General features: G+C 41.1%; 1 protein-coding gene across 2 annotated transcripts; it reads left to right on the top strand.

The window, feature by feature from the left end:
• The first annotated feature begins 2,788 nt into the window (after positions 1-2,788).
• On the top strand, positions 2,789-17,158 carry dpp9 (dipeptidyl-peptidase 9). Of its 2 annotated transcripts, none has more exons than XM_036521095.1 (21): positions 2,789-2,909; positions 6,273-6,363; positions 6,566-6,804; positions 7,403-7,515; positions 8,112-8,285; positions 8,386-8,554; positions 8,835-8,945; positions 9,589-9,717; positions 10,407-10,468; positions 10,572-10,672; positions 11,261-11,438; positions 11,747-11,906; positions 12,198-12,277; positions 12,375-12,527; positions 12,724-12,859; positions 13,698-13,843; positions 14,047-14,193; positions 14,497-14,649; positions 16,037-16,179; positions 16,657-16,768; positions 17,028-17,158. In XM_036521095.1, exons 2-21 carry the CDS (start codon positions 6,308-6,310, stop codon positions 17,118-17,120), a joined length of 2,655 nt encoding a protein of 884 aa, XP_036376988.1. In that variant the 5' UTR covers positions 2,789-2,909; positions 6,273-6,307; the 3' UTR covers positions 17,121-17,158. The 2 variants fall into 2 exon arrangements, with proteins under 2 accessions (XP_036376988.1, XP_036376987.1); XM_036521094.1 differs by having other exon boundaries at positions 8,383-8,554.
• Positions 17,159-18,646: the final 1,488 nt, after the last annotated feature.

Raw genomic sequence — 18,646 nt, 5'->3', positions numbered from 1 at the left:
GTGGAATTATGAGTAAACAATGTTAGAATTTAATTAAACTTGGCAGAATGGTTAACCTTAATGAGCAGGTGTGCAGAATGACCAGTTCATCAATTGCATTGTAGGGTGGTCACATTGAATTTTGGCTAACAATTTTTAAAAAACTGGTGATAAATCAACCTTTTAAGAATTTGCCCACATGTTCCTCTTATAAGGTAAACCTTTAACATGAATTACAGAATTCTGTCATGTGGGATTTCTAGTTTTCAGAAATGAGTACTAGTAAAAAGAATATGTTTTCTCATTCTTATGTTACATGCTAGAACAATTCACTCAAAATTTGCTATGCAAAATCTTTGAATCTGTCATGATTAAAAAGACTTTAAATATCCTATCTTGAGTTCAGATTGATGTGAAATATGGTATATCATACCTTTGAGGTGTATCTAAATTGTAAAGTGATTATACCACATAATGCAACCACATGAATCAACTTTAATGAACTTCATTACAATTGACAGTGGCTGATAATTGTCAGTGTTATTGTATTATAGAATTTGCTCTGGAATTACATTTGTCCAATGCCAGAGAAGACTCAAGTTAACACAATCTCTAACTTCGATTGTCACTTTTTAGATGCCAGTTTTTTGATACAGTCTTGAGAAAAACAGCACAAATTTTGAACTTCAGGCTGAAACATACTATACAATTACCCAAAAATCTATGGAAGGGATGATCATTTTCAACTGTTACTTTATCTCATAATGTACACAAAGACTAGAAGACTTGTATCGTACAAATGCATCAATGATTATGTTTTTTCTGCTACAACCCTTGGTCCTGTATGCAAATCTATTTGCAAGTTGTTTGCATGTCTTGAACTTTTGCAAATGTTGTAGGAGCCTAAACTCTGTTCACTGTACATATCACACACATTTAAGATCTGGTTATCCCCTCTGCAGAACTAGACCTGTAAATACCACAGGAGTCAAATAATATGTAATTATTGCAATGCAGTGTTGTATTGAGGAACGCATTTCATTTTCAATTGCTCAAAATTTGATGAGGCAATCTTGGAACGGAAGCTGCTCCTTTGAGTCAGATGTACAGTGGCCGGAGAAAGTATTCACCTCCGTTGGACTTTTATTATCAAGAAGTGGAAGGAACACAAAACTACGCATAATCTTTGTTGAACAGATCATCCTCTAAAACTGAGGATAACACTGAAAGACCTATGATTGTATTTGACTTAGGTGGGAGAAACTATGAATAAGACCGCAATCACTCAGGTCACAAGAAGGAAGTCATACAGGGGTGTCATATAAAGTCCTGTTTGGAGTATGCAGAAGAGCATGTAGGAGCCTCTTGGACAATGTGGAAGAAAATTTTGTTTGATGACATAAAAATGCTAATTTGGCCGTGATGCAAAGCACTATGTCTGGCAAAAGAAGGGCACTGCTAATCACTCTGACAACACCAACCTGTGGGGCTGCTTTTCATCAGCAGGAACTAGTAGGCTTGTCAGAACTGAAGGAAGAATGGATGAAGAAGAATATTGGCAGATCCTTCAGCAAAAGACTTAAAACTGGGATGGAGATTCAACTTTCAACAGAACAATGACCCCAAACACAGAGCCAAAGCAACCCTACAGTGGCTTAAAAACAAGAAAGTGAATGTCCTTGAGTGGCTAAGTCAAAGTTCAGACCTACACCCAATAGAAAATCTGTGGCAGGACCTGAAGATTACTGTACACCAACACCACCACTCCCCAACAACTAGAGCAGTTTTGCATGGATGAAATTAAACCTGCAAAATGTGAAAAGCTTGTGAAAACTTACCACCAAAGACCCATGGCTGTAATTGATGCAAGGGGGGGGGGGGGGGGGGGGGGGGGGGATACTTATTCAAACCAGATATTTATGTTTTCTACTTTTCATTCAATTTTCTTTTTCAATAAAAATAATTTTCCTCCATTAAAGTCTTGGATATGTTTTCTTAATTGTAGGGTAAATATACATTCAAATGCATTACACTTTCAGGTTGTGGTAAAAAAAAAAAAAAAAAAATGTGGTAAAATTCCAAGGGGGGTAAATACCCTCTCCGGCCACTGTATGTGTGTACCTATCTACACTGGGTTTTTTTTTTGCTGCATTGACATTGTGTTTAGCTTTCACGAATGAATTGTGGAAGTATTCTGTGAATATGTTCAGTGTATTTGGAAGTATTCGGTGAATTTGTTTGGTATTTGGATTTTCTGATTGATGTGTGCAATATATTGGAATATTTTGTTCTAGAATTCTTTTCTTGGTGAAACTCTTCCTTATCCTGTGAACCCGTCACCTGTGTTCTTGGGGCTGAGACTGATGTGTTTTACTTAAGGCAAAATATTTTTCAACCAGGCAAGTGTCCCATCCTGGGTCTCAGTCTGTTTTCCACAGGTTTGTACCCAGCCCCGTGGTTTTAGGTGGTATGATCACAAAAAGATACTGAACATGGCATTACTGCAAGAGGATGACTATAGCATAGCTAAACACAATTCACAAAGGATTCGAAATTCAGGGAAATCGTCATAACTAGATTCAGTAGCAGTCAAAGACACGAAATACAGTACAGTCTTGTGAATTACTACATGCTCTTGAGGTATCCACCCAACCAACTAGATAGCCACATCACGAAAACCAAGCTGCGCGTGTATTAGGAACTCCAGGGCACCTTTCCGGCCTGCCTTGTTCAGCCCGGCAGTAATCGCTCCCGGGTTAAAGGTTCCTGTTGGTTGGGCATTCCCTGCCTGTTTCCGTGATCGCTTTATTGACTCTTCCTGTCGCTATTACAGGCCATGGACGCAATCCTTCAAAATTATTATTTTTGATATAAGTAGATCACGGATTGGAAACTGGTGTGACAGTTAATAAGGGACTGGAACTGGATCTGTAAGTACCCTTTACACGACGTTGATAGATGGCTGGCTGGCTAGCTAGCTTGTTAGCTGGTAAAACTGCAGCCATAGCTGGCAAGCAAGCACTGAAGGACCGACAATGACTTCACATTAGCTAGCTAGCTAGTTAGTTAGCTAGCTAGCTGATGTATTCTAATGAATGGGCTTGTTACGTTTAGACCTTTTCAATAGATGAACTATTCGAAAGCCAGCTTCAGGAATCATTTGCCTTGACGGCTACCAAACTTGAAACGGTTGTAAAACTAACGTTATTTAACACGTCTTAGATATCTAGCTAGCTGGCTTGCTGCTGATTTACTTTGTCATCGGACCCACTGTGGATCTAGCAAGCTAACGGCAGCTAGCATTATTTACGTAGCTTGTTACCCAATGCTAACTGAATATGGTTAACTAACAGCACATAAAGGGCCACTTGGCTAGCGTCAACTGGATCGGTAACCTTGCTAGATACCGCTGCATCAGTGGCAGTAATCGTCGTTCACCATTTAGCTGGCTAGCTACACCGCTAGCTCGCTAGTCGTTTCAAAGTATGCTCAGTAGCTAACGGTTGATACCTAACGTTACCTTGCTAAATGTGTCGTTACCGTTAACTAAACCGAAGTTAGCTACTAAACATTTGCCGGTTAGCCTGGATGGGCGCCTAGCAACTTATTTGTGCTTCGGTTTTTATGATGGTGTAACGTCACACAGGGCAAGGTAAATCAAAAGAACTAGTCAGACTGGTTTACAGTCAGCCTCTTGTAAGATTCAGAATAAATAAATAACTTTCTAGATTGCTACGTTTGGATCGACAAGTAGGTAAGTCGCGTCAGTGACAAATAGCTGCACCGCAACCCCTCCCTCTCAGTCAGTGGGAATTACTAGATAATAAGTTAGCTGGTGACATGTCGTGAACTTGTGAACTTCATGAGAACTCATTAGACAATATTCCAGAGCAGCTAACTTGTATTATTATTATTATCATTAATGATTTATTATTATTATTAATATTATGATCATCATTACCATCATTATTGTTCGTTGTTTTGTGGTTGTTATACAGAATGTATTATATATGTAATACATTTATTTTTGCAAAATTCCACAGTGGACACGAACTGAATATTTAGGTAAACTGTCCAGGTTATTAATAATTGTATTCAAATCTCATGTGCTATTCATGTGAAAAATGTAGTTTATTATGTTGTTCTTTTATCACAGTGGTGGGTCAGTAACAAGAATATGCCCCAGATCTATAGCCTGTTTTTGATAGGAAATATGACAGCCAGCCATTTTCACATAGGTAGCTAAATCTCTGAATCCCAGGCTGAAACACAAGGTCATGTCAATATAGATCTTTATATAGATATAGATTTTTCTTAAATGTACAGTGATATACAGGATTTACAATGTACAAGACATTGTAACAAACATCACTAAAAGATATATAAAACAGTTTCTAAATTCAAACACAGCTGAATATTAACAGTCGCTCTTATTGAAGCTGTTCTTTGACAACCGCTAAAAATTCATGGCCAAATCAACTGGGGGGGGGGGGGGGGGGGGTTGCTGTGGGGTAGATGCTAGTGGGAAAAACAGATTATGCAAGCACCAGGTATAGTGGATCCATTAAATTGGACATGAACACACAGAAAAAAAAAACGAGAAGGGGATCTGTGCAAGTATTGCAACATTGTCAAACACTTCAGCACCATGTGTTTGATTTTCTAAGAGGATGTAGTAGTTTCATTCATTAATGCCAGTGTGACTTTAATCTGCTTGAATTGCCCCATCATTTTCTTAATTTGGATTCAAGAACAGAATGGAGGTACTTGAGATATTTGAACAAGGAGCTTTTTTGGAAGGATAAAGACAACACTGGAAAAATATATTTAAATAATCTTGGCCTGACAATGATAAATATTGCTAGAATGTACACAAACCCCTGTCTTCTCAAATGAAAGCACAAGTTAGTATATTTGATACACATAACACACCAGCCTAATAATGTTGATGGTATAAATATGTCAAATTCCCTGTTTTCTCTAATTTCTAATTCCCTAATTTCCTGTTTAATTTCCCCAAAATGAAATGGGTCGCAATACATGATTCATTCATAACTCCTGCCATCAGGTGTTTACTTGATGTATTTTCAGATTTAACAAGACAGTTAAGCCTGGATCAGGTCCTTGTCCATGAGCATTTTGAGACTACTGTGTCATGTAGGGTACTCTGTTGTGTTTTAACTCAGAGTAGTTGGAACAATAATGATGGTTGTATTTCACATAGGATAATTATTCTGATGGTATTTGACAGCCTAGCCTGAATGAATCAGAAATAATCATATGGTTATAATGAGGAAGTTCAGGTGAGGACAAGATTCAAGTTCAGAGAGTAGTGCAATCAAGACCCCATGTGGAGGCCTTCTCTTTGTCCTGAGATGTTTCTGTATGAGTTAGTTCAAAGCAATGCTGTCAATGTTTTCCTTGCTTCTTATAACAGTGTTGTAGTTTGCCCTGTGAAATTGCTTCTCAACTTATTGCACCCTGAAAATTTGGAGAGAGAGCAGGACATTCCTCATCCTTGTGATATGTTCTGGTAGAGATGCCAGTGGTATGTAGTGTAGCATCACTGCAAGTTTCACAGACAGAAGGAGTGAGACCAGTGCAGCAGGAGGGTCTCCCATATGAGATGTTCTGGTGCTGTAACTCAGGGAAGCAGTCCAGAGAAGAATTTTGTCATGAGCCTGCCCATCTCTTCGGTAGAACTGCCTGTGGCCTGTTTTTCTGGAAAGTCTTGTGTTTTATAGAAGTTTTGCCGAGCAGAATCCCATGGCATTGTACTTAAGTGTTGGTGTTGGTTTTGTTTGGGGCTGGAATTGGCCTTTTTATCCTGCAGTATTTTAAAATAGTCATTTGCTGTTGTCCTTTGGTTCCAGAAAATGTCTTTTTCTTAGAAAAACATTACTGTTATACATGTTTAACAAAAGCTTGGTGTTCTTGGTTGTCTGTTCACAAAATGGCATAGCATAGCAAAGCTATTTTCAGAATGGTTAAATGGTAATGCTGTATAGTTGTTTCACAGTTTATTGTGTGCACGTATAGTAACAGCTGCATTTGGGCAGCATGTCTGGAGCCTTGTCTTTTGAGAAGTTGGGTTTTGGTAAAGTTGATGGAATTGGTAAATATGCTAGTTTCCCATTTAAGTAAATGCATTATTCAGGTAAAATAATACAATTTTTTGCAAGGAGGCCAGAATTGAAATGATCAACATGGAGACTTTGTATTGAACATTGTATGTAAAGCATTGCATATCTGTATGTAACAGTGGTCATTTCTTCTGTTTTATCTGTTTTTAGGTTGCCAAATCTGGTTGAGGCTTGTTGGCCGGTTAATGCATAGAGTAAAGAAGGTCAAACTTGAAGACGAAACCGAAGGTAGTTGGAAAAGGTATGCTTTCATATCCTTGGCCTGGGGGGCTGTTAATAATATGAAGACTTAGGGGTAAGGTATTTACACTAATGTTTTAACTAATACGAGCCTTGTAATGGGCTGAGGGTGTGATAAGCCTACTTCTTTTTAAAATTTGTGTAATTTCTACAGTATTATGTTTCTGCTCTGTGACGCGGTGTAACTCTCATTGTGCATTCAGTTTTGCAGCTGTCAGGATGACTGCCGTGGACGAGCTCTCGGACAGCACAGAGGTAGTGGAGATGGAGGATGTCCCCTCCCAGTTCTTTGTGGAGAAACACTCTTGGGACGGCTTACGTGACATCATCCACAGCAGCCGCAAGTACTCTGGGATGATTGTCAACAAGGCGCCCCATGACTTCCAGTTTGTGCAGAAACAGGATGAGTCAGGTCCCCACTCCCACCGACTCTACTACCTCGGTGAGCTTGCCATAACTATTCAAATAAAGAAAATGTGTTTTGGAGTCAATACTCCAGATTTTCTGTGTTTGAGTGACGCTGGCCTTCATTTGTCATCAGCACAGAGGGTGGAGCATGTTAGTTTAATTTTTGAGGCCTTAAAAAGGAAATTTAATTGTCTTTACAAATGAACAGAATATCTGCAGGAGGCTGGTTTATATTTAAAACCAGTAACCTCTTGCATAGTATGAGTGTCATATTTTAGCCCAAGATACTATATTATGTGTGAAAATAGCTTTATTTCTTTTGATCTCTTGAGTCAGTAAGAGAACAGCTGTACTCTTCAAATGCAGATGAATGTGTTTGCTGTCTTCCCAATATCTTTCTGTGCTTAAGTTGAAAATGAATTATATCCCTGTGTATGTTAAAATTTATAAGGATTTTGATAAGTATAATTTTGTGGTGAGGAAGAAGTCCATCTTACCCACACTTCAAACAAGAATACTAACTGCTCTTTGAGGCAGGATATCCTGCACTGTGTTGAGGGGCATGAAAGTTCAGTCCACCGTCTCTCAAAGGGCCATTCTTAATTCTTTCCTTTTGTGCCATGTCCAATCAGGAATGCCCTATGGAAGCAGGGAAAACTCACTACTTTACTCTGAAATTCCCAAGAAGATCCGAAAAGAGGCCCTTTTGGTGCTATCCTGGAAACAGATGCTGGATCACTTTCAGGTAAGCCTCTTCTGTCTCTGCTGCTGCTGCTCACCTTTTTGGTGGTGTTTCACCTTCTTAAAAGTCTTATTTTTACTCTGGTATTTTGATCCCAAGGGAGGGGTTAGGAAAGGTTATGACAATTGATCTTTTCTTACGCATTGGTCAAGGGCAGCACAATTATGAGCTCAACAGACAGTTAAAAATGTCAGTGCCATATATAATATGGCATGGTGCTTTACCAGTCAAACTGCTGAACAAAAGTGTTTTTGTTGGACTTGACAATAATGCATAGGGTAGTCCAGGATACTGATGAAATTTACATCAGTGAAACTCCACCTACAGAAATCACAACATGACTGCTGTCAGCATTGTTTGCAACAGTGGTTTCCCCTTTTTAAATTGACACGGAAATCTTGAGTTAAATGTTTTCAGGGCAAAGACCATCCAGCTTTCTGTAACTTGACAAATGACTGAAGTGAATGTTGAATGGAGACCTATACTTTATTTGAGTAAAATTGAACTTTGGATGCCAGTAACTGTTTTTTGGTCACTGGTCAGGGTGTCACTGCCTCACCCTAACCCTAACCCCAACCGTAACCCTGTTGCTCTCCCAGGCCACGCCCCATCATGGAGTCTACTCCAGGGAGGAGGAGCTCCTGCGAGAGAGGAAGCGGCTGGGGGTCTTTGGCATCACGTCGTATGACTACCACGCCCAGAGTGGCCTTTTTCTTTTCCAGGCCAGCAACAGCCTGTTCTGCTGTCGTGATGGGGGCCACAATGGCTTCATTGTGAGTATACAAAGCAGAGGGCATGTCCTGAGCATCAGTGCTGGTCATGCTGTGTCCTATAATTAACCCCTATCTACCATGTAATTTTCTTTTTTAGCAGACCTCCCCCATGAAGCCAGTGGAAATCAAGACGCAGTGCTCAGGGACTCGTATGGACCCCAAGATATGCCCAGGGGATGCCAGCTTCATCGCCTTCATCAACAATAATGACCTTTGGGTGGCCAGCATTGAGTCGGGGGAGGAGCGGAGACTGACCTTCTGTCACAAAGGTCAGATTGCTGTGCTCATGAAGGATAGACTGACTGCTGATTTCTTTCACATCTCCAACTTTTTGCTAGCGGTGCTACATTTAAGTGATAAGGAGTAAAGCCATAGGTTATGCTATGTACGCCCATTTGAAGCGCAAAAATCTGTCTTACTATAAATGAAAGCAATCGGATGTGATAAGTTTATTGTAATCTACAGGCCTTTGTAGTCTTGCTGAAGTATCTAGAGGAAGGATTGATGTTGATGCCCCCAGCTGTGCCTTTACCATCTCCTTCATTGCAGGGTTAAATAATGTAAAGGAGGATCCCAAATCTGCAGGCGTAGCCACGTTTGTGATCCAGGAGGAGTTTGATCGGTTCACAGGGTACTGGTGGTCTCCGGCTGCACCAGAAGGTGAGGAACTGTCAGCTCAAAGCCAATGGCACAGGACAAAGATGGTAGTTGCGTTTCTAGACATATCTTGTGTATAAGATGTGTGTGTGTGTGTAAGAGATGTAAAATACTGTATTTACTGTATTTATAAACTCAGAAATACCTGTATAGAAATATAATATAGAGTATATAGAAAATATAATATAGAGTACATAGAAAACTCAGAAATACCTTAGAAACAGGTGGTTCCATATAGGAAAGAGAGTTCCCTCCATTTTTTGAAGAACATTGCACACCATGTCCTGCAGGCTCATAACCTGACACCCTCCCAGTTAGTGAGAAGTTGCCTGCATCAGCCAGTGCTCTTCATTAGAGTGAACTGAGAAATACCAAACCCTCCCGATAAGAAGCCACTTTCCATGTAGATAGCTCTCTGATCACATAGATTCCAAGAATAATGCCGAAAAGCGTCTTATGAATTTGTCAGTTGGTTTGCTCATGGTATGCATATAACTGTTTAGAACGTGAATGAGTGTCTGCATCATCACACATGATCCGTTGCAATTGGAGAACTATCGACAGAAAAGAGCTACTTTTTATAGTATTAGAGGGTTTCATTTGGATTTATTTGAGATAGTAGGTCAGCCTTCTCTCTTTGTGTCAGACTCAGATGGAGGGAAAACTCTACAGTTGCTATATGAGGAGGTGGATGAGTCTGAGGTGGAGATTATTCACGTCCCCTCTCCAGCTTTGGAGGAGCGGAAGGCTGATGCATACAGATACCCCCGCACAGGTGAGGCGTCTCCTGCACTCTGCTCCCACAACGTCCATTGCCAAATGTGACTGGGTTTGAAATCGGTAAAGAATGTGTTACTTTGACCACTTCCCTCCTGATTTTAATGTTTCTGCAACTGCTGTGACATTTTAACAGTAGCCATTGTAGCACTGGTGTTTTCATCAAAATATCTTTTTATTACATGCCACTTTACCACAGTAGGCATCCACGTGACTTTGTTTTTTTTATTTTTTAAATTTTAAAAATTTTTTTATCAAGCAGTAAACCAAGATCATTTGAACTTCTCTTTTGGTCTAAGAGCAGCTCAGTGGAAAATAAACTCTTTAACTCCTTAGTGTTTACATGTCCTACAAATTTAAAGTTGAATGATTTTGAACCAAGTGATTCCCTTAGGAAATGCAATTACTACATATTTTCTACATATTTTACATATGTTCTGTCGAGTAAAAAGTTTTACTTACATTTTTCTGACACATTGTTGTAATTAAAAAGCTTATGACACTGCTAAAGGCTATGGGTTTAAAACTTCAGCTTTCTCAAACTGGCTAACCACAGTAGTCACCACTACAGCAGGCCTACACTGGCAGTAAACTCTCATATCTTGAACCCATTTTGACTTTCCAGTTTGTCGTTCTAAATGTAGAGGAATTCGGTAATAAAATCATAGTGTATTTTTTTTTCTATAGGCAGTAAAAACCCCCAAATCACTCTCAAACTGGCAGAGATCAAGACTGACCACCTGGGCAGGGTGAGGTTTTTTGCTTGGTTATTGTGCCTGGATGGAGGTTTTTGTGCTCCCTTGATATTGTGTCCCTGTAAGATTGCTGATTCGTGCTTTTGTGTGTGTTTAGATTGTGAGTACACAGGACAAAGAGCTGGTTTTGCCGTTCACAACACTGTTTCCTGGGGTGGAGTACATTGCCCGGGCAGGCTGGACCAAAGATGGCAAATTGTGAGTTTTAAACACAAATGCTACACTACAGGTCCAAACTACTCAACAGGTCGCTCTCACCTACATTAGAATCCTATTCTAAACCCAGTGTCATACTACTGTTATTATGTCCTTCTAATTTAATTATGAATATAAAATACAGTTGCAGGCTGTTTGATAACAAAGTGAGGGGGAATAATATCCTCATCTGTACTCACAAACAGATGATGCGTTATATTACATTTGCATTTTCATTTACATTTACGTGTATTCATTTGGCAGAAGCTTTTATCCAAAGCGACTTAGTAGGACAGAGTACAACACAAGCAAGAAGCCACATTTTCTTAGCAGGTGCTCTTATCCAGAGTGACTTAACTAGCTTACTTTTATCCATCATATTTATACAGTTGGATATTTACTGAGGAATTTCAGGTTAAGTGCCCACAGGTGGCACAGCAGCACCCCACCTGGGAATCAAGCCTTTGGGTTACAACTCCCACTCTTTGTGACTGCACCACATTGCTGCCCAAGTCTTGCATCTTGGTGTCTCTGTCCATGCCTGGCATTGTTGTGAGGTAATGTGTGTTCCTCTGCCTACTGTCCCTGTAGTGCCTGGGCAGTGCTGCTGGACCGTAGTCAACAGAGGCTGCAGCTGGTCCTGCTGCCCCCGGCTCTCTTCATCCCCGTGTGTGAAGACCCGGCCCAGCGGCAGGAGAGTGTGGAGGCCGTGCCGGAGAGCGTCCATCCTTTTGTCATCTACGAGGAAGTTACTGACATCTGGATTAATGTGAGACCTGCAGAGGTGGCAGGGGGGCTCTTTGTGCTCACTGCCTGAAAATCCTTGAAACTGTTTTACAAGTAAAATTAATGTTGTTGTGTGTTGGATCTGGTGTTCAACTGCTGCACTTTTCAGTGCCGGTTATGAAACTGCAGAATAGCCTTCTTGAAAGTGCCATTATTATTATTTTTTTGATGTTCATGTTCACATTGAATGCTTAGTAAGCCTTATCACTGTATGACTCTTTATCTGATATGCTTTTTGAGAATGCTACATCTGCTGCTTTACAGCAAATATGCTTTCTTTAATGCCAACAGGTTCATGACATCTTCTACCCATTCATCCAAACAAAGGATGAGGAGATCTCCTTTCTCTGGGTGAATGAGTCAAAAACAGGCTTCTGCCATCTGTACAAAATCACGTCTCTGTTACAACCAGGCTGCTACCAGTGGTCCAGGGACTACAGCTACACTGAGGGTACGGAAGAGGCCTTGGGCCTACATATCAATCAGTCTTCTTTGACTGTTTTATAAACAACATGAAAACAGGAATATGTACATTGCTCATATTCAGGGTGCAAAGAGAGGATGTAGGAATAACAGCCTTAGATAGAACTCTTAAGTAGTATACTAAGGCTTCTTGTCATCCTCACATTCTTAGCTTTGTATTGACCAGAGGAATATTATCCTCAACTAAAGGGGTGTCATCCTTGCAGCTGATAGCTGAAACAGAACCATAATTTGGTTTCTCTGGATGTCTCTGCTATAGGTGATTTCAAATGCCAGATAAAGGATGAGGTGACCTTAACCAGTGGGGAGTGGGAGGTGCTGGCTAGGCATGGCTCCAAGGTAAGCCCAAGAGAAGAGGAAACCAGTTCATTGTTTTTGTCGATTTCTAAACAGCCGCATACTCAAGAGTCTGTTCTTTCTGCCCTTAAATGCACAGATTTGGGTGAATGAAGCCACAAAGCTGGTGTACTTCCAGGGCACGAGAGACACCCCTCTGGAACACCACCTCTATGTGGTCAGTTACGATTCCCCAGGGGACATTGTGAGGCTGACTAAGCCAGGCTTCTCCCATAGCTGCTCCATAAGCCAGGTATGAGCTCCACGCTGATGAAGCTGTTCAGACACCATTTGCACAAGCACATTAGTTGATGCAGTGACAGGAGTGTTCTGTCTCTGTCCCTGTCTTCTTTCAGTCCTGAGCTAATTTGTCTGATGGTAAATGGCAGATATGATGGTTGAACTCTTAGTAATCACATGCTCTCTTTTGCCCCCAAATTTCCCTGCAGAACTTTGACATGTTTGTCAGCCACTATAGCAACGTGAGCACGCCGCCATGTGTCCACGTCTACAAACTGCAGGGTTCTGACAGTGACCCACTACATAAGGAGCCCGAGTTCTGGGCTAGCATGATGGAGGCCACAGGTGAGAGGAGTATAGTGCGGTCAGTTGCACCACACTCAAGCTTGACATATTCATTAAATAAAAATGTGTTGATTAGAAAAAGTGGAGGATATCAAAGCTGGAGGTCAGTTTTTGAATAGACAAGTGTTAACGGGTTAATTTACTTAACTCTGGACAAGAGAAACTTGCATAGCTTACATTTCTACATGTTACCTGTTTGTCCAGCCTGATATTTACTGAGACAATTTTGGCTGGGTACCTCACTCAGGGATACAACGTCTGTGCCTCATTGGGGAATCAAATCAGCAAGCTTTGGATTACTTGCTGTTTACCACTAGCAGTGGTGTCTGTGTTTCATGTGTCATCAGTAGGGGCTTGATCACTGAACTGTGTCCCAGTCAACTGGAGCCTCCAACAGTGAACTATCAACTGAAAAGCTGGTGGGGTTACCATTTGTGTTTCCATTGCACTTCCTTTCATGCAAAGGTTACTCATGCCCACAACCAGCCAGTTGTGGAACAAGTCAGAAATGATGCTGGTACAACCCCTAGGGTTCTTTTGACCTGAGGTGGTTGTGAGACAGTGTAAAGCAGGCTGCCATCTTCATATTAAATATGGCTCAGTTTATAAAGACTGACAGCCAGTCAGTGCAACACATCACTTACTACATCCTGTGGTATCAGCCTACAACCAGTGTTATTATGGTGCTGAAAAAACATGTGGAACTGGAGAGTTCTCATTCAGCCAAACAGGAAAGGCAGTTGGAAAGTAACAGGATTCCATGGACCTGGTTCCTGGTTCTGTCTCTGCCTGTGGGAAAGGTCCCATTGATTGATTGTCCTTGTTTTGTGTGTTTCAGGTTGTCCTTCAGACTACATCCCACCTGAGATTTTTGATTTCCCAGGAAGGTCAGGGTTCCAACTATATGGAATGGTGTACAAGCCACACAACTTGATACCTGGAAGGAAGCATCCCACAATCCTCTTCGTGTATGGAGGGCCTCAGGTTTGTAGTATAACCGCAGCACCTTTCAGCTAGTACTGCTATTGGTTTGCAACAGTAACAGGTGAAAATTGAGTCTTGGATCAACAAATGTCAGTGTTTTAGCGGAAGTATGCAGCTCAAGAAACTCATGCAGCTCATGCAAAATCATAGAGTCCAGAGGAAATCAGAAATACAACTGTCCATATTGTCTGTGTGTCCCACAGGTCCAGTTAGTGAACAACTCTTTTAAAGGAGTGAAGTATCTGCGCCTGAATACCCTTGCATCTTTAGGCTATGCGGTGGTGGTCATTGATGGGAGGGGATCCTGTCAGAGGGGCCTGAAGTTTGAAGGGGCTCTAAAAAACAAGATGGTAAAGAGGATTTGTCCAGAATTTGCTTTACATTAATTGGTGTTACTGTATGTCCAAATACGACTCTGTGAATCCCAAAATCAGTGGTGCTACCAGTGATCCACTGATGTGAACTAATATTGTTTTCCTGTAATGAGCAGTGTTTTGATTGAAGTCGGCAAGAGTATGTGTGGTAGTCCCACCCATTATGGGACTTTTGAAAGTTTGCTCTGCCATCACTTACACTTGTACATTACTTATCCCATATTGGGTGGCTAATCTTACCTATTTGACTTAGTTTGGCTTTGTGTGTGCTGTGTCCAGGGCCAGGTGGAGATTGAGGACCAGGTCGAGGGTCTCCAGTTTGTGGCAGACAAGTACAACTTTGTTGACCTCAGTCGAGTGGCCATCCATGGCTGGTCTTACGGCGGCTTCCTGTCCCTCATGGGCCTCATTCACAGGCCCAATGTCTTCAAGGTAATGCGACTCAGGCTTTTCTGTGATGACTGCTTTGGCCTAGCTTTTTTTTTTCCTCTGGCTCTGATTTTGACATGATGTAGTTTTGTTTAATGCTTGTTGTTTGACTGATTTTTTTGTCTCACAAAGTTCATGTTTTCTTGCTAAGTTGTCTGCTGAAAGTCTACTCCCCACAAAGTAGAATATCCCTGACCATTCCGAGAAAGAAAATGCCCCAAACTGGGTATTTTGGACAGGTTCAGTAAGAAAGAAAATGTCAGGAAGCAATTCTCTGCATCTTGGACTAGTGGTCTCATGTCTGGTCTGTAGAATAGGATATGTAAGTATCAGTGGAGTATGTTACCAAGCAAAAGTTAAGTTCAGGCCTCAGGCTGGTTAGGGGCAGTAACAGGATTCTGATATTTACCTTGGCCTTGTTTTTAGGGCAAAGATCAGCCATTCTGTGATGTAGTTTGTGTGTATCGCACTTGTATAAGGTACAGGAATGGATTTGAGATATTTTGCTTATGTATACAAAGCCAGGGAGAGACCAAACAAGAGTGCCTTGTTTTGTGATACACTTCTTTACCCTAGAAGAATCAGGACAGTACCACAGCTCAGGACAGACAGGTTCGTGAAATAGAGGAAGTGTCTGATTTGTTTCAGTGGTTGAGAATTTGCCTGAAATTTGTCAGAAAAGCTAGTCAGACATTGTCTATAATCGAAGGGCTTGTGATAGTGCAGATGTGAATGTAGGCTATTTTAGGTTTATGGTTGCTTTGTGCTCAACAGGCATATATGAAAACCGCACTGTATACAGACATCCCATGATGTGCAGATGACGGCACTGTGTGTAGTTCACTCATGTACGACAAAATTGATCATATGTACCCATACAAGCAATTCATCCAAATCCACTAGGTGGCAGGGATACACTATCCAGCACAGTAGGTAACCACGAGAGAGTCTCTGAATCAGTCATGTATGTACAAAATAAAATTTGAGCTATCATATGAAACAGAGGCACCTCCCTAAATAAAGCACCGTTATGCCTTAAATTATATCCAGTTAACAGTTATTTATTATTTTATTTGCTAGGTAGATTAAATCCCTTTTTTCCTCTAGCAACAAGCTGCTGATGTGGCCAAAGTTTTCTTTGCTGAGTATGGAGGTTTCTTTTTGGACAAATCACCACATGTTTATCTACTGCCTCCCAAAGGAATGCATGATATTGCACCTTGCATTTGCTTTCAGTTGCAAAATCTGCTTGGCACTATCTCCTTGTGTTAAGATTTTTTTCATGTCTGTGAAATTAAAATGATTTAATATAACAGCATATAAATCCAGTGTGTAGCAGTAAACCAGAGGAATGTTGCCATAACCCTGCCTTTCTGTTAATGTCACCCAGGTTGCCATTGCGGGTGCTCCAGTGACGGTGTGGATGGCATATGACACAGGTTACACCGAGCGCTACATGGATGTTCCTGAGAACAACCAGCAGGGTTACGAGGCAGGATCAGTGGCACTGCATGTGGACAAACTGCCCAATGAGTGAGTTACTTTGTCATGTGGCTTATAATGCATTCAGTCCTATGCATCAGAGCCATCAGCACTAGTAGTGCAGTCAGATATCCATGATCGGTTTTGCTGCTAACAGTGGCCCAATTGTTTATGCGATGTCTAGGAGAACAGTCTACTTATTACTTATTTTGGTTTCTAAATAAAATGTGGCATGTAACACAAGTGTATTTCCGTTACATTGAGACAGGGCAGAGATGACTATGTAACCATATACTTTGTCCATGAGAGACTCAAAAAGTACCATTAGTTCTTCAGCCAGGCTGCTGTATGAAAATATGCACCACAGCATAATACCATTCACACAGTGATATGGTTTCATTTTTGAATGTGTACACATGCTAAGAAAATGAAAAGTGGAATTTGGTGATTCCTGAGGCATCTGGCATATTTTTCTAACTCTCTTTGGCTGGTCTGTAAAATTTTTAATGCTTCTGATTTTCCTCTCAGGCCCAACCGTTTACTCATTTTACATGGATTTCTTGATGAGAATGTGCACTTTTTCCACACCAATTTCCTGGTGTCGCAACTAATCCGTGCTGGGAAGCCATATCAGCTACAGGTTTGGACTATGTTTTGTTCTGTTTGCTCAAATTTGTCATTTTGTTGCGGAAGCTGCACCTCCCTCCACCAAAATGAATGGTTGTGAGTGTCCACAGTAGCACAGCAGAAAATGTGAAAATGTTAACCTGTCATTTAGAGTAGATGGAATGTGAGTCAGTGTTTGTGTGCCCTGGCAGTTGCATCACCCCATTTGATGTGTGTTTGCCTTTTCTGTGAGTCTGTACCCCTTGATAAGGCTCCCTCTCTCACACCCACAGATATATCCTAACGAGCGACACAGCATCCGCTGCCCAGAGTCAGGAGAGCACTACGAGATCATGCTGCTGCACTTTCTACAGCAATACCTCTGATATGGTCAGCTCCACCCAGGACAGCGCCTCCTCCTGCCCCCCCCACCCCCCCCCCCCACATCACTCACCTCCATCCCCCATCGAACCTCCTGAGCTCCTGTACTTTCCTCCTGAGGCGGACAGCTCGTCCCAAGCAGCCAAACACCCCCACGCCCACCCCACCTCAAAACCATGTGCACATTTCACCCTATTCACCTTCTCTTTCGCTTGCTGTCTGGAAGGAGGGGGATTTTGAGTCCAGCATGGGGCAGAGGGTCTCCCAGCCCCATGTCACAACCTGGAGCCATGTCACCTCTAATAGAAGAATGAAAGAAAAAGGACACAAACACAACTCTTGAATGGAAACAATAACTTACTTGTAACTTATAATTTTATTTTATTTTTTGTTTTGTCATGGTTATTGTGCCACTTCCAGTTTCCCAATTCTTTTCTGGAGTGCAGATAAGTTTGCCAAATGTTTTTTTTTTTTTTTTTTTGTCCGGTCAGTGGCTTAAGACAGCACATAATGAAACACAGGATGCCCTTACACACACACACACACACACGCACACACCCGAGCGCACGCACATACACTTACATTTTACTTCTATTCATGTCTGTATATGTACTTCAGAGTTTTCATTTTGTTTTATTTTCTTTTTTAGCCCTGCAGTTACACATCAAGGTTAAAATGGTTTCATTCTGTGAGCTAAACTTAAAACCTCGGTGGGGGGGGGGGAATAAATTAATAAAAAAGTGGCTCTTAGTGAAGGAAACCACCCACTACTACCTGCACCCAGTATTTTAAGTGTGTATTATTAAAAGAAAATATTTTTATGAATTCTTATTCTTTTATAATGAGTGTAAAATGTAGATGCTCATTAAACTATTGCAATCTCTCTCATTTTCCTACTTAAGTTATGTAGAACTGTTGCTGCATTTGCAACCATGGAGTAGGATGGAGGCTTGCCTACGTTAGGTGTTTGCAAAAGTGATGTGACTCTGGTATGCTGACAAAACTTTTTATTGGAAGAAATATGTGTACAGCTGTTAAGCATGCTGATAGTTGAAATGACATGCTTAACATTTGAATAATCACTTACAACTTACAAGTACAATTCAGTAAATCCAAAATTTGCTTTCTGATTTATGACATGCATGTATGTTCATGAACATTCATGTCAATTCCAGAGCAGAGAAACAGTTGCGTGCTTCCAGGCCAGTCAATAGAATGTCATATGTGTCTGACATTTATGAAAGGTTCAAATCCAACAGTTCTCTTGCACTGATGTATCAGTAGCCAGTTTTGTAGGAATGGGATGTTGCATGTAATGTGCCAAAGGCACTGTAGCTTTTTTCCTACGCAATGCATACACGCAGTTAAAGAGAAAAACTATATTTGAAAAAATTCAGGCACTTCTTCATGGCCACTCTGGTGAAGACTGGTGCGAATGTATTTTTCTCTGCTTTCTGGAAGAAGAGATTCCAGTGAATTAATATCCTGCAACTGTTTGTATTCATCTTTTACTGGTAAGTGCACCTGCAGT

The sequence above is a fragment of the Megalops cyprinoides genome, chromosome 2 (genome assembly GCF_013368585.1).
Source record: "Megalops cyprinoides isolate fMegCyp1 chromosome 2, fMegCyp1.pri, whole genome shotgun sequence".
In the NCBI taxonomy this organism is placed as follows: Eukaryota; Metazoa; Chordata; class Actinopteri; order Elopiformes; family Megalopidae; genus Megalops; species Megalops cyprinoides.
Note: the sequence above shows the minus strand (reverse complement) of the source record. Positions and strands in the feature narration are given on the sequence as shown.